Here is a 17041-nt window from a genome sequence, read left to right as displayed (position 1 = left end):
AGGCACTAACATGCATGTGCAGCCGGACCGGCCTATAGCTTTAAACTTTATCAAAAATGCAACAAATAATAAATACACCAAAAAACATTTTTTTCTGTAGGTTGACCGTTTTCCCCTTTTAAGCCCACATCTTCCAGCATATAAACAAAATACTCTGAAGCTCTTTAGTCTAATATTAAATCAGACAGATGCAGAGCCACGATATCCTACAAGACATCTCCGACAACTAACAGGCATGTACACCAGCGGAGTCGTTATGATTTACAGTCTCTCAGAGACGCACAGAGGCCATGTTTGACTGTAGGTTGAGGCCTCGACACAGAGAACATAAATTATCAGCGAGGAGGTTGGGGAGAGGAGGTGTCCAGCTTTTTTATTTCTGAAATGTTAATGAATAATAATTTAAACCTTCAAGAAAATTATGAACGACAAATACTCCACTGACACAATGGTATATGACAACAGAGAGCATTTAGGAGTGCTTGCTATAAATACACATATTGTCAAACTAGGATATAGGTATTTTTGTTTAAAGCCTACTAGGGATCTTAGTGGCCGGGATAATAAACTGCTGAGAGAGACAGAGAGACTGAGAGAACAAATCGGGGAGACTGGCCTAATTAGAGCACAAAGTTGCCATCAAATCTCCCAGTTGAATTCCCAGAAAATGTCAACAAAGTCATGGTGGATAAAGATCAGAAGGACTGTGTGACCAAATTACTGAAGACAGAGACATCACCCACAACAGCATGGCAGAAACCCTGATCCTCTCTCTCAGAGCTTTGCCTGTAACAGTTTATGCTCTTCACTCTGTTTTAAGATTATATTGGGATATTTTTGCCCTTTTTGTCTGTGTACAGAGGAGAAAATTAAAGACAGAGGGAAGAAGCTACACATGTTATAAGCCTGAGCTAAAAGCCATGAGTGTGTAAACACAAGCTGTGCTCCAATCCAGGAGAAAGTAACCAAAGGACACAGCGAATGAAGGTGTAACCTTCAGAGGACTGAAGGTCATTGGGCTGAACCTGCACCTCCTCTACTGATAAGTCTGCAGAGGATCCACTACGGCTCAGTGCTGCCAGCATCACAGAAAACTAACGGAGCATTATAGGTCTTCATCAACTAAAACTAGAAAGCTACATTCAAATGACTAAAAGTGGTTGGAAAACAGCTAGAAAGTGAAATAGTTAGAAAACTGTGACATCCAGTTTACGAGTTTTGACGTAAACAAACAATGCACCAGGCTTATGATGAATCTACAGTCATATGACTTACAATTCTCTATCACAGCGTGTGTCTTCCTCAGAGCTAAAGCTGGCTGCTCCGCCTCTAATGAGCAGGTTAAACACTGAGCCAATGAAAACACCTTCTAGTTAGTGTGGGGAGGGGAAACACATTACAGACACTATAAAAAGATAATTTATCATCATGACACTGGAGAGAAGATAAATAATCGCACTCAAGCAGTTCTTTCAAGCATCCATTTATCACACGTCTAACGGTTCCACTTAAAGAATGCCACAATCAAACAAAACCACTGTGTTAATTCTGTGATCCGGAGTGGCCGATACTCCCTCAGAGGCAGCTTCTCTGCAGAAGTGTGTCATGACAAGGGGGAACCTCCGGGTAAGAAGGTAATGAGGTTGAGCAGAGCCTGTCTTAGTTGTTCACCATCAGTACACTACAGTATGTGCAGCACGCACAGAGTACTCACTACATCAAAGAGCGCAAAGCCAGGGTCCCATTTCCAAGATCAATAGGGAGATCATAAATTAAAAATCTCTTTGGAGGGAAAAGGCCTGCAGATGAGATTGCAGCCGCTCTAAACTTACAAGCTTTTAATGAGCTCGTGACTCGGAATTGAGCATGCAAGTGGTACTTTCTATTTGGTTGGTTGTTTTGGGACAGATCGGTATAACTGGGCTCATATTTATTAAACTGCTAAGAATTAGACTTAAAAAGCTCTAAAGCGCATGAAGAATAAGACTCCTACTTACAGCAACAGAAAAGTGTACTAGTAACTTTCAAAAGGAAACTCTGGAGTAGTCACATGAATGCCCAGAGCCAATCAGACCGTTTACCCTACATCTGCCATGAAGTACCTTTTTTTTTTTTTAATCCTTGCAATTTTCCAATGCAATTTTGTTTTCGTTAATTTCCCTTTTGCATAATCATTCACCTTCAATAGAAGTAAAATTGTGAAACATGTGAAATTAATAATAATAATGTAATACAGAAGGAGATACTGTGAGTGTTGTAGGGGGGTGCAGATCATGAATGCAAATAAAATGCAGCTTTATTACTGTTGTTAGCACATCGGAAGAATGCAAACGTCCTATTAAATGTTAAAATCAAATTCCGATAGTTAGCTAAAACTTCTTTATTCTGAAAAACAGTATACAGTACACTTTTAAACAGGAAGAACAGCTGTCTATGCCAGGCCCCTGCAGTAGATATTAACAATAGACAACACTGTTAACAAGCTACTACAGTGCAAATCTTCTGACAACAGTGTCACGTTTGCATATTGCTGACAAACACTACACCACTGAGTCTACAGAAGGTCACTGAGAGACAACACATCCACGTTACACACCAACCAAACAAAACACAGAGCTGTGACCTAAGAGTACAGTCCCTCTGGGGCAAACAACAGTTTAATTAATATTAAATACTCTGCCCTTGGAACAGCCTGAGAATCACACACATTAATTACTCTACTGCTGTATGTGTGTATATGTGTGAGACCCTGACTAATGTATTACATGTTACCTCTTTCTGAACTTCTGAAACTCAGCTGTGCCGTCACCTTGACATGTTTACAGCCAGTTTGAGACACAGTTGCTGGGACCCATCAACATGGGGCCCACTGAACTGTAAATATGATCTAGAGTGAAATCAGACAAGGCCAAAAACCCCCAGAAGACAACCAGAGCCGCAACTGTTCAAACACACTGTAACTTATAAGAAAATATGGTATTGCACTGGTGTAATGTTTGTGAAATACAGACTTTCCATGGAGGGTCATTGAGGAAAATGCCCAAAATCCGATTGCATACTGACTTATACAACCAAAGTCATTTTATTGAGTATTTTCTCTGCTGCTTTTGGATCTTTGAGGTTTCATGTGAATGGACTTCATGATTTTGTTCCACCTGATTGTGGACATACAGAAACAGAAAGCACCCAGCAGGACAACAGGCTTAATCCTCACCCTCATACCAGTTACCCAGCTGAGGTTCAATTAACACTCCAGTAAAGAAGAAAGAAAAGAAAAATCAAGACGCTAATGAGGGCTGATGTGGGTTAAAGACTGAGAGAGCAGACATTTATCATGATGTTGGGGCTCTGTGGCTCAGCACTTGGACAGTGTTTAAAATAGTCTCTTATCTGTTAGATCAAGCTCATCAGATTCCTTTTTCATTAAAGCCAAGTGCATTCTGTTTGGTTTAATTTAAAAGCTGGAATCTCAAGTCCTGGTGATCAAAAGGGAAGCAGTAATATGTGGCTGGCCTGCTTGAATTAACCAGGACTGAAAGGTGAAACACGCTCAACTGCTTCCTGAATGGAGACTTATGACTGGTGTGGGGGTGGAGGCAATGCACTGCAAAGGGAGGGACAGGTTTTTCATCTCACTACCCCTATACCCCCACCCCTCTCCGTGACCCCCCACTAGACAAGCAATGGCCAAAGCTGACACCCCACCACCACTGCACTCTGCATAAAACGCTCTCCCAGCAGGCCTCCTCCACCTACAGCTGCACACATCAGAAATCAAGACCAGGGCTCAATCACCACAATATGCCTTTACTGAGCTGACGCGTCCAATTCTCCAAGCAAAGACCTAGCCACTTTAAACAGTTTTGACTAACAATCGTTCTAAGTTAATGGTCAGTTGTATATGATGGACAGGCCTAACTAGTCATTACATTAGATTGGATAGGTTTAGTTTAAAACAAGTCATCAGAAATATTGTAATTTTTAAAAAGGAGGAAAGAGCAGGGTTTTTGTTTAAAAATTGACTTTCTGGACATTAACTAGCATTTAAAAACAATTAACATGATTTAAACTTGAAAATTTTGCCACTACTATTATCCAGTCTAATTCAAAAACTATATTACGTAGCTTTAGAAGCAATCAGCAGTAATTAGTAGCCTGGAGGGTAAAACATGTCATGAGGGCTGAGAAAACGTTAAAGCTTCTCTAATCACCAAAAACATTCTTCAACAACCTCCGCTTGGGGAACATCTCAGAGCACAATGACAGTAGACTGAAGAGGATTTGAGGTTGATTTGGGATAAAAGCCATTGGGTTAATTGTTGAGGGAAAAGTGGTAACAGAATCAAACACATCTGTAAGCCAACAGCTTGTGTGCAACAGAAAACCTACTTGCAAGTCTTACTCTCAAAAGGAGGGAATGGACAGCATGCTCAAACTCCTACGCAGCAGATTTGGTGTTATTGAGCACTGTTAAGGCCATTGCAATTCCACAATGTGCAAATTTGTGTGTGTTCATTTGTTTTCAGAACAGAGAAATACAATAAATAAAAATGTGTCTCTGACCTTGTTTTTGAAATAATAATAAAAAAATGTAACATTGCTATAACTGGTTGTTTAATCTACTTCTGCAAAGCAATGACGTAGTGAGAACAAAGATCAGCTGTAATGATATCCACAACACAACATCTAATTTCTTACAGTGCCTGTGAAGTCAATAAGGAAAACTGCTGCTGTAGCTCAATGTCACCTCAAGGATTTCAGTCCAGAGGAGTCAGAGCAAGACCACAATCCCTCTCCTGATTCCTCCATTCAGGACAAAAACTGACTACGTTGGAGAGAGGCCATTCATACTCATTTGCGGACCCTGCCACAACATCCCCTGATGACACTTTTCTGCTGAATGTGAAAACCACAAGAAGAGGACATTCCTCAGATTCTTCCTCTATAGTGAAGCAGCTTTAAGGACCTGAACTCCTCCGATCAGAACATTTGCATATCAAAGGAAAACTGCTGTCAACGCTATAGTAAAGAGACATTAGCATGCAGAGATGTGACCAAGCACAGGGCTGTTATTCAAACACACCAATAGTCATTCAAAAGTTATTGGATACCTAGCATCCAGCAGCACAATACTGACTTTCTCATTTATTAACAAGCTTTAAAACAGAGCAGGCAACAACTCCAGTCATAGTCTAGGTTTGATACCTCTACTGAGAAAAAAAAAAAACATAAGGGCTATTATATTGACTTATCCTGACAGTTGAATGTTTGTACCCTGTCACAAGCAAATTATTTTTGGAAAGACAATCAGGTACAGATTAACAACTGTGTTGAAAGTGAAAAAAACAACTAAAAGGATCCACCTGCATTTAAGTGAATAGTATAGTCACTCACATTTGACTGCCACCAAACTGACACTGTAGCAGCTCATGAGGAAACCATCTGTTTCGTTAGCCTCACACATTCCTGTCAGTATTAGCCTAATATACCTCTCAATATGGACCTATCAAACTACTGCACGTTATGGTTCTGACAGCTTGCACAGCAGAGTTAAAGCATATGACCACACATCCTTGTGAAATCTTGGATGCTTTGATACTAAAAAAGCGCAATGTAGCATAAAGATAACAGGCTGTTAAAGACACATAATCTGTCCCCTTCAATGAGAAATATGTACTTGTTGTCACATTCTGTACTAATTACTTTTACTACCAGACCAGTGGTTATCAAATATACCCCCCACAGCCCTGTGATGAACTCTAGTATCCCTAATCAACACCGGATGTCATGTTTCAAACGTGTTTAACTCAACAGATTTAAAGCAGGATGTCATTTAACACGATTAAGTATATTAAAGTTGATATTGTTGAAAAGTGTTTTTTCATCCAACTCAACTGTCAATGTTTAGGTTTGTTTGTTCAACTTTGCATTTGTACATCGAACTGCATTTGGTGGGACCAAGATGGATGCTTCAACCATATCACTATTTTGTAATTCTTTTTACATTTGTCCAGTATTTATTTATTTATTGTCACCATTTAGACATTTTGCTTTAGCCTTAGTTTTCTCTTCACACTCTCAATAGAAAGTCTTTTAGCAGTTAGAGCTGATTCAATGTGTGATTCTTGCAACTGCAGTACCTGCAAGTAAAACTGCAAGTGCCCCCTGAGGTCTACGTACCCCTGGTTGAGGTCTACGTACCCCTGGTTGAGCTTCATCATATGTGTTGGAAAAGGGTCTGCATCAGACTGTACAGTAAATAGGATAATTCACAGAAGAATAGCAAGCTTGGTCAAACTGTCGTGAACACGGCAGCACCAGGGAAAACAAGTGGACACAAAGAGGGGCGGTAGCTCCAGACGGAGCCCAGTCCCATTGTCTGCTGGGATGGCGAGGACAATGCAGGACAACGCTGAGATATATGCAAGCACCACAAGACCTCACCCCAGCAATGCACCAGCCCTAATCCCAGACACGATTTCCCCTCCTTACCCATAGATGATGTCATTCTCCCCTCCTCACCCGCACCCTCAATCCAACTCAGCTCCTCCGGAACTTCAATGCAACCAAGCGTAGAGGAGCGAGGCCCGCAGGAGGAAGTTCTGCTTATGAGAAACAGGGCGGTAGATAGAAATGGGATACCCTCTCTGAGCGCATCTGTCACAAATCAAAGAGCTTAAAGACGACACCACCATATCACCATGAGCTTTAACTCTCGGGCACCTTCAAACCAGAGGGCCTCTGACATCTGTCACATGCAAGAATAGACTATATCCTTCATATGGAAAGTTTCTATCTGCAGTCAGGTGTCGGCTGACTTGCTGCATGTCCTGTAAAAATGCTTGGAAAGTGAAAGCAGCGGGCAGGACAGGTCAGTGTGTCCCGGAGCATTACAGGACCAAAGAAATCTTTACATGCTTCACAGGAAAGACGGAGAGGGGGACAGTTCCTCTTTAGAACTTTATGTGCCTCCCCTCCCCCCCCATCTTCACTCCACAAAAGAGACCTTACCCCTCGTCCCCACCCACAAGGAATTTCTCAGGCATTGCTAGGTTCACCATGACAACTGGGTGCTTAACAAAGCATTTCTCTTAGGCATTCTTCCTTTCACAGGGCAGAGAGGGGGGGACAACAGTCAAAGGAGTGAGAGACAGAGACGGGTGGGGGGTGGGAGTGGGGGGGAGCTTGAAATGATGGGAGGGAACAGTGGAGGTTGCAGGGGTGAGAGCTATAGACCTGGGTAGATAGGAGGAAAATGGGGAATGATGACAAGCAAACAAAAAGAGGGAAAGAGAAACAGGATCAAGGTGGTAGGTGATGTTAAAGTGTAGAGAAACAGTGCTACAAACATTCCAAGCAAGCCTGCAAGTGTGACTAACGGCATCCAGGGAGGCACAAAGAATGAAAGGAGCGAATTTCAGATGACTCCAGTCACACTAAACATGGGCAAGCTGTGACTGTGAATCCTATTAATCATCCATAAGGCAAACAGAAATTCATCAACCATTAAAAATACAGAAATCCAAGGTGCGCTCCGCTTGAGTGAAATAATTATATGATGCAGAGCAGAAAAGCAATCAAAGTGGTCCAGCTGTTGGAGCCCACACCACACACACACACACACACACACACGATTTGTGCAGCTTGATGGGCTAGTGTTACAGCAGACAAACCCCTGAGAAAGTCCCTCCACAGACAGTTTAAAGCCTTAATAGATTATAATTAAATTACGCTGGCTGCAAATGTCTTGGCTCTTACTCATTCGATATGTGACGGAACAGAAAGGCTCCATTAAAATTCCAGTCTTGTAGCATAATCTTATGCAAGGATGGCAAAGGGCAGGGGGCAAAGGGGGTCTAAGACAATGTAAAAAAACACATTCAACTACCAAGTACACAGCATCTATACTGTATCCGATTAAAAAAACAAAACAAGATATCGAAGCACCAAATAAACTTTAAGAAACCAAAAACGCGATATACATATAAATGTATTAATTGTTAGTTATGCTGAATGCCAACATGTTTGGCTCAGACAAGTTTGACAGCGAAGTAGTTTAACCCTGGAGCATCCAGACACTTCAGACCCAGACTTGAAACTTGAAAGTGTCTCTCTCTATCCTCCCCACAGTGACCAGAGCCAGAAAATATCTGCCTGTCCACCATGTAATTTGAGCGTCTCAAACAACCTGCAGTGTGATGTGAGCTGAATCAAACTGCCATCATTAGTTGCGGAGGCGTGTTTGTCTGTTAAAGCTCTACATTGGCATTTGCAAAGTAAGTATGCAGGGTATGGTATTGGCTTGGACTCAGAATATGATTAAAACAAGGACAAAGTGTCCTCATGGCACAGCTGTTATAATGTATTTATTGAATATTTGCCACACAGGAGGTTCAAATTTAAATGTGTAACTCCTGAAATGTACAGGAATTGACACATTAATGGTGACAAAACTACAAAAGACACAACAAATCTGCATCATGTTCAAACTAAAAAGCATAATACCGTGTTACAAAATAAGAGATAATGAAGGATTAGCTATAGTTTCTATACTGAAGTTAACAGGGTTTTGAGGATGAAAGAAAAGCAGGGAAAAAAATATTTGCCATCAAATGCAAACACCTATTTATGCAGGCTCACGCTTGCCTGGGAACAGTAGATCAGCCCCTGAATATGTCAACACTGCAGATCCCAGGATACAGATGCAGCCAATCTAATCCCTCAGACGACATCCAGCCTCTCAATTCTGCAGTGTGACCACAATTCTCTTCATAACACAGAAGTGACACACAACGAATATTATCATCACATATGTTTGTTTTGTTCTCAACATGTTAGAAATGCAAGCTAGAATTCAACAGATCCCTAAAATCTGTAACTGGTTTCAGTGCAACCCAAATGAATGAACACACCGCCCTCATTTGATTTTATCATTCTCCTTCCTCGCATTGAGTACAGAGGCAGGCTAACGCCCGCACACCAAATCTGACTTAATTACATATTTGACATAATTAAATGGTTATTATCACTTAATTATGCCAGTGCCCACAGCCAATACACAATAAAACAGCAGGATCTCCAGGTTATGTGATTGTCAGATTGAAATGTGTGTGGGTCGCTGCAATAACAGTATCAGTTACACGTCGAAGATGTTGCTATGCTATTTCAATTAGTATTAGGAGTTAACAGATTACATACTTTTATTGATGCAAAGTAAAAACATTTGTCATTAAAATATTTTTAAATATAGTTACTTGTGGGATTTTGGGATGATAATCATAATTTTATTGAAAGTGAATAACTGTACATCATACTAAAACCAAAGTGAGGTCCAATTGTATCCGAAAAGTAATTGCTGTATGTCAAGCAGTACAGTAATTACAAGGGGCAAAACAGTGGATTAGTGGATTAGCCTATATTCCTGAATTCAACTTTAAATTCATAATCTGTGGATCATTTAAAGGTTACCTTCCCAAAACTACTGCATAGGTCACACTTTAAACTTGAAGCAAAGTGGTGCTACATTGGAATCGTTTAATCCATTTCAGTTTAAAAAGCAGTGCTCAGAACAATGTTAATCAAAGTCCAACAACATACAAAAGAGCCCATCAAAAATCGTCCATCATAAGGGGCCTCTTAAACAGCAGCATAAAGAGAAAGATAATGGGAAGACTTGGGAGGTCCCTGGAGGGAGAAGGCTTTGAAAATTGGGGTCAGCTGCATCTATTGGATGAGCTCATCTGCCTACCCCATCTCCTCCTCCAACAGCCTGCTTTCCTGCTCTCGTACAGTAAAACTGTACTTTCCAACATGTTCCCAGTTTACACAACTGCAACTTAACCCTCCACCCCTTCCCCCTCTGTCCTCCTGCCTCCCTCCATCGCCCTCTGTCTCCTGCAGGGGTGCTGACACATAAACCCCAGCAGGTGCAGGGTGAGCTGGGGAGACCCAGCCTCTAATTGGTCCTTGGTGGAGTCACAGCTGTTGCCCCCAACCACGGCTTGGTATGAGCTGTAGCGCCTTCCCCTGAATCGACAGCTCACTATTGTTCTCCAGAGAGGAAAAGCTCAACTCCAATCCATTGTAACCACAACCCACTCAAACCATACAGTATGTGCCATTCAACTCATCAACAAATTCAAAATCACTTCCACTGTCTAATTCAGTCAAATTAAAGAAATCCCAAGCTTCCTTCCACCATTAATCCTCACTGTTCTTGTTAAGTATCTGATTTCCTCTTAAACCAGTCTCTTAATAATGTTCCCTGGTTCTGTTTCCCTCTCTCTCAGGTTGTACCAAGGTCAAAGAGAAGGCAGAATTACAGCTGATCACACTGCGTCAAATATGCCTCAACAGAGGGTTGAGCTTCAACAGCACAATTGATCGCAATTTTATCCAAATTCAAATATGAACCATCCAAATCGCAGGGGGGCGCAATATTTGTTAAGGGAAAAATATGTGTCAAACCATAAAATACCTCTAAAATAAAGTATTGTAGTGCTGCAGAGATGTCCCAGCCTACAAATAGTATTCTACAGACTACAGAAAACATCTTTGTTTGGTACAGATCCTTTGCCAAAAATCTCCCTACAATAAATTTTTTCATTTGTCAATGAAAATGAGAATAATGATACAAAAATGATTATGCCCACCAATATCGTGAATCACATCGGAATCGCAATATCAGTAAAAATAGTCCAAAAAAGCCGACTAAATGGTGATTTGCATCTCAACCAACTCTTGATGTCTTTAAATACAAAATCAAACCAGCATCCTCAGCTTTAAACACTCTTATGATGGTAATGCTGACTGTCTTTTTGTCAGTTTAAAAGGAAAAAAACAATATGACACTTAGAAGAACATCACATCTTAACTCAGACTTCAAACAAGCTATAGAAATAGACCATAATTAAATTATGGTATTTTGTTGTACGTGAGAGGATGGGGATGATGGGCAATTCTGGGGCAGGATCAGTCTAGAGTGTGGATCCTACAGATGTGCTCAGACAAACAGCTATTTAAATCTCCACAATAGACGGAGCTAAATCAGGCTTGTGTAAACGAGAAAGCTCCACAATGAGGTGTCCAAAAAATGGCTGAAGCTCCCACATTAACCAAAGGAAGCAATTTAACTCACATACTTTAAATGCTTAAATAATCTTAGTGACTTGGCACTAAAAGTGATTTTTGTCGGAGGGGGAAGAAGTGGAATGGCTTACAAATATCCTGCAGTGAATATCAATCCTCCTTTATGAATATTTATATTTTATAGAAAAATCACTTGGGAAAACTGAAGCCAAGAAAGACAAACTTAAAGTCATCATCACTTCCATTATCTGGTGAAGTGAAGCGAAAATATGAATGAAAAGACAGGAAATGTTAATGGAAATGTGTCACTTACCGGGTGAGGTCTGCAATTACAAAGAGGTATCTAACCGTCTCACCTGACACTGAGATCCTCATGGAGGCCTCCAGGGGCCGGTTGTTATCCAGGGCCTGGCTCAGCTGGATCTCTCCTGTGCTTTGGTTCAGGAGAACTAAGTTCAGCTCATTTCCCACCTCGAAGCTGTAGTGGAGCTGATCCGAGATGTCGGGGTCGTGTGCAGGGATGCGTCCGATCACTCCAGTGGGGAAGCTGCTTGATTTGTCCGTCACATAGTTGTTGAAGATGATCTGGAAGTTTTTGAGCATAGGCACATTGTCGTTCTTGTCAACAAGTTTGATGTGGATTGTGGCGCGGCTGACCAGAGGGGCGGAGGTGGCCTGGACCACAATAACATACTCAGATCTTGTCTCGTAGTCCAGGTCTATTAATGCAGTCAGTTCTCCAGAGAAGATGTCTAGCTGGAACACCTCTGGGATGTTTCCCTCCACTATCTGGTACATAATCTGTGCATTACTGCCTTCATCTGGATCTGTGGCTAATATGTGTGCAACCACAAGGCCTATGGGGCTGTTCTCCTCCACCATGATGTCAAACTCATCTTTCTCGAACACAGGGGGGTTGTCATTAACATCTAGGATCGTTACTTGGATGTTTACTGGTGTTTTCAGAGCAGGAACACCTTTATCCACAGCAAAAGCCTGCAGGCTGTAAACGGGAACATTTTCTCTGTCTAATCTGCGGAGTGTGCGAACAATGCCAGAGGTGGATTCAATTATGAAATCTCCATCGCCGTCCTCCCCGCCCTGGAAGGTGTAGAAGACGCGGCCGTTTAGTCCAGAGTCTCTATCAGTGGCAGAAACCTGGACCACGCTGGTGAACACCGGCACATCCTCCATGACCGAGCCAACATAGTGGTCTCTGAGGAAGCGGGGGGAGTTGTCGTTGACGTCATTCACCAGTATCTCCAGGTATGTGGTATCAGACTTCTGTGGGATGCCGTTATCCCGAGCAGTGATGGCTAGTGTATAGGAAACCTGGTCTTCATAGTCCAGCTCCATCTGAGTGGTGACAGCTCCTGTGTCAGGGTCGATGTCAAACTGAGGGACGCTGTCGTCCATAAAGTAGGTGATACGTGCATTTTCACCTGTATCTTCGTCTGTGGCACTTATTACCACAACAGTGGTGCTGACAGGCCTGTCCTCGTTGATGTTGACGGTGTAATGTGAGCTCTGAAACACAGGCCGGTGTGTGTTGGCGTCAGTGACGTTAACAAACACTTTAGCGGTGTCAAGGCGTGTACCATCACTTGCAGTGACTGTGAGGGCGTACTGGCGTTCAAGTTTGTAGTCTAAAGGCAGCGCCAGAGTAATGAGCCCCCCTCCGCTCTGACTCGTGATGGAGAATCTGTTACGGGTGTTTCCGCTGGATATCTGATAGGTCACCACACTGTTGATGTCCTGGTCCACAGCTGACACTGTCACAACGCTGGTCCCCACGGCTGCATCCTCATTCAGTCGCATGTAATACGCCTTCTGAGTAAACTCTGGGTTGTTGTCGTTGACATCTAGAATTGTCATGCTGATGCTAGCTGAGGAGGACATGACAGGGTAGCCGTGATCTCTAGCCTCCACTCCAAAGTTGTAAAAATCAACACTTTCCCTGTCCAGCTCGGCCGCCACTACAATCCATCCCGTGCTGTTGTTGATGCTGAAGGGGAAGTTTGGCGTGGTTTCAGTGAGGAGATACTCCAGCCTGGAGTTGTCACCAGAGTCTGCGTCCACGGCTTGGATGTGAATGATGGAGTAGCCCAACGGCACGTTCTCCAGCACGGTGGCCTGGAATGGGGTGCTGACAAAAATGGGAGCGTTGTCGTTAACATCCAGCACCTGCACCGTAACCAGGCCACTGATGTTGGAGAGCGGAGGGCGTCCTCCATCCTGTGCTCTGATTCTTATAGTGTACTCTTTGTTGGCCTCGTAATCCAGGTGGCTCACCAGGTCCATTTTACCTGTCTGAGCATCAATATAAAACTGTCCCCTGGTGTTCCCACTCATAATGCTGAAGTGAACGACAGCGTTGCTCCCTCTGTCCTGATCTGTGGCGGTGACCTGCAGGATCTCTTTGTTAGGGGCCATGTCCTCTGGCACCTGGACCACATAGCGTTTCTCACTGAACTGGGGAGCATTATCATTGTCATCCTCAACCACAATGTGAACAGTAGCTGTAGCGCTGCGGGGCCCGGGGTCCCGACCTTGGTCATTTGCCACGACTAACAGCATATAGGCTTCCACCTGCTCTCTGTCTACCAGACCTTTGGTGCGGATTACACCAGATCTCGAATCAATCTCAAACACATCGTTGGACCCATTACTGTTGATGATGCGGTACAGGATGTTACCATTTACAGGTGCGTCACCATCTGTGGCCCTTACAGTTAACACCTCATAGCCTATTTCTAGATTCTCCCTGATGCTTTCCTTATAGTCCTGCTGCTCAAACACAGGGTCATGATCATTGCTGTCACTGACTGTGATGGTGAGGGTGGCCATGGCTGTACGTCGGGGCGTGCCATGGTCGACTGCGGTCACACGGAACACATGGGTGTCTTTTGTCTCCCGGTCCAGCACCTCTACTGTGGACACGGCACCGTTAGCCGGATCCACAGCAAAGAGATTGTTGGAGCGGCTGTCAAAAAGAGCTTCTATAAAATACTCCAGCCTGCCTGCCTCCCCCTCATCCACATCCACTGCTTTCAAAACAACAACAGACGTCCCAGCTGGCTTATTCTCTGCCACAGCCACTTGGTACATTGGAGGTTGAAACTGGGGACTGCTGTTGATGCTTCTCCTCCTTCTGCTCACAATCCCTGAATCAGACTGAGCTGCCTTTTCTAACAGCTTCCCTAAGTGGCCCTGCCTAAAGGGGCCCTGCCCCACACGCCAGTGGATGGAGATAGGGTGGACTTCAGCATTCAGTCTATTTCCTGTGAGTACATCACATAGCATATCTAGCTCCAGGAGTGTGTCCTTCCTCCAGCACAGCGTCTCAGACACAAACAAGTCCCCCTCAGAGAAGTAAAAGTGCCGACTGTTGGTGACTTTGCAGCGGATCGGGGTTCCAGGTAGCAACCCCCCCACTGCAAATAAAGCCGAGCCTGCTTGGTGGCACTCTGAGCGGTGGTGGCTGTGTGTACTAAACAAACTGAGGATCTCCACGTCCCACTGAGGTTTTCTTATACGCTTGTTTGAACAGTTCCTACCGTGAACATGCACGTCATACTGGCTGGTGAGGAGGTGGTTGTAGACGGAGTCCGTACAGTCAGCCACAGTGAACACGGTGAAGGGATTGGAGCGCAGCAGGGGGCACTTTATCGAGTCCGAAACAAACACAATGCCAGCCGCCGCGTCAGTCTCCAGAAACCGCTCTGTGAATTTGGGAGCGAGTACCTCATCCAAAGTACACCGTGCGCCCCGCTCCACGCCGGCCACCACCGTCCTTGGCCCCGCATCCTCACTGATGTGAACGGTGTAACAATGCACCACCGAAACCAGTTTACACCACCAGAAAATCAACAACAAATCCCATTTAACGAAGTGCATCGCTCCTTAGTTTGTGTTCAGCCGGGGCTCCGAGTGGGAATATCTGTAACTCCTTATTCCTTTAAACTTTCCGCCTGTGAGTTTCCCTTTGTTGCAGAAGAGCCATGCTCTTATCGGGCGCACTTCTCTTCGGTCACTCAGACTGATTTTAAGAGGTAAACCTGCAGTAACCTTGGCCGGGGCGACTCACTCACACTCTCCGATAACAGCAGCAGAACCGTCGCTCCGTCCGCGCAACTCTGCTTGAATGGTGAAAATGGCTCCAGCTTCCCTTGCGCCTCGAGGCTCCTCATTATCATAAACGTGTGTGTGTGTGTGTGTGTGTGTGTGTGAGAGAGAGAGAGAGAGAGAGAGAGAGAGAGAGAGAGAGAGAGAGAAATAGCTCTGTTAGGGGTCTAAGGACTTGAAAAAAAAAACTTCCACAGGAGATAAATAACTTCCTAAAAGATTAATTCATTAACAGAAAAGACTTCCACTAAAAAACCTATAGTTGTATCTAACTATATTAGGGATTGTTTCTTGCATGTTTGAATGCTTCAGTTTACAGGCAGTGTTATATTTGCATTAGTTTGGTTTTTATTTACGTTTTGATAGTCTAAGAGTAGGCCTACCTCACTTCATATGGAGTTCTTGTGGCACATAACCACCCCAAACCACTATTATTTTATTAGTGAAAAACATACAGGCTACATGTTCAACTTCATCCACCAATCACTACCATAGGTTTAGGCTACTTATTAACTGGCAGACATTCCTCAAATGTCAGGTGTTGTTAGAAGTTGTTCTCTCACTGGAGGCCCATTGATCAGCGATCCATCAAAAAGGATAATTCAAATTAAGGCTAAAATCAAACCAATCATTCAATCATGAATCAGATTAATTTGTTGTTGATGTGTTTGGTTTTCCTTATTCTTGGCTTTGTCCATTTCATCCAGATCCTGATTCAAAAATGGATAGTAAAAATAAAAGTAGCCTATAATCTAAATAGAAATGTAGCCTACACTGGTGGTATACTCTCTCTCATCTCTCTCAGGATCTCTTCATTTATAAGAAAGTAACAAATTACCATTATTTGGCTATATACATGGAATAAGAAAGTATAACTGCATTTGGACTGAGGACAGACCAGTGAAATCACTTCACAAAAATCAAATTACGTCACTGACACCTAGTGGACAACTGCAGTAGCACAGTCTGAGAAGAAGGTTTCTAAGGTTAATTAATACTGCTTATTGCCTCACTACAATATTTCCATGACGATTTGCGTTTAAAGAAATGCAAATGCGTGTTGTGTTGCATGAATACGAAAGAGGATTACTGAGAATAAAGTCAGAGCTCACATACGTTTTTCACCAGTGGCCCTAATCCTCTTCCGTACATGAATGAAAGAGGCTCTTTTTCAACTATATTAAAAATAAATCCTGACTATATTAGAGGGTCCTTTCACACTACTGGTTTTTATTATGAAACAAACTGACAAAACTATTTAAACACAAAGTCATATTAGTAACTGTTCTGGGGGCTGTCAGACAATATTCATTAGCAGATGGATTTTGCCTAATAATAACTAGAATAATAGCTTGGATTTCTATGGTGCCTTTCAAGGGACCCAAGGACACTTTATATGAAGACAAAACCGGTAACACACAAACAGAACCAACAAAACAAAATAAATAAGGGGATTTAATGGTGGCAACGTTTTTCATTTTATGACCACTTTAAGGACTTCATGGTCATCTTGGATTAACTGAACTGACTGAATTGATATGTATAAATACACACGTATGTATAGATAGCTAGATATACTGTATATATATATATATATATAATATATATATATATATATATATATAGTTATATAATTGTTAATAATGAAATATATATTAAATAATAATACATTTCACTTGGTAGAACATATGCCCAGATACAGTCCAGCTCAGTCCTCCACACAAAGTAAAAGTACAAAGGTAGCCTATCACGATATCATTATAAGTAGACTACCTTGCAGAATAGTCCATTTCAAATGAATGTACATTATTGGATTATAATATTAATT

At 42.7% G+C, this 17041-nt stretch overlaps 1 protein-coding gene across 4 annotated transcripts in view; it reads right to left on the bottom strand.

The window, feature by feature from the left end:
* The window catches only part of celsr2 (cadherin, EGF LAG seven-pass G-type receptor 2), a 63180-nt gene extending 47969 nt beyond the window's left edge, over positions 1-15211 (bottom strand). For all 4 annotated transcript variants that reach the window (XM_032513216.1, XM_032513217.1, XM_032513219.1 and 1 more), the window contains exon 1: positions 11445-15211. In XM_032513216.1, coding sequence (XP_032369107.1) covers positions 11445-14985 — 3541 coding nt within the window. In that variant the 5' untranslated portion in view covers positions 14986-15211. The remainder of the gene's footprint in view (positions 1-11444) is intronic.
* Positions 15212-17041: the final 1830 nt, after the last annotated feature.

This window comes from Etheostoma spectabile, chromosome 4 (assembly GCF_008692095.1).
Source record: "Etheostoma spectabile isolate EspeVRDwgs_2016 chromosome 4, UIUC_Espe_1.0, whole genome shotgun sequence".
In the NCBI taxonomy this organism is placed as follows: domain Eukaryota; kingdom Metazoa; phylum Chordata; class Actinopteri; order Perciformes; family Percidae; genus Etheostoma; species Etheostoma spectabile.
Note: the sequence above shows the minus strand (reverse complement) of the source record. Positions and strands in the feature narration are given on the sequence as shown.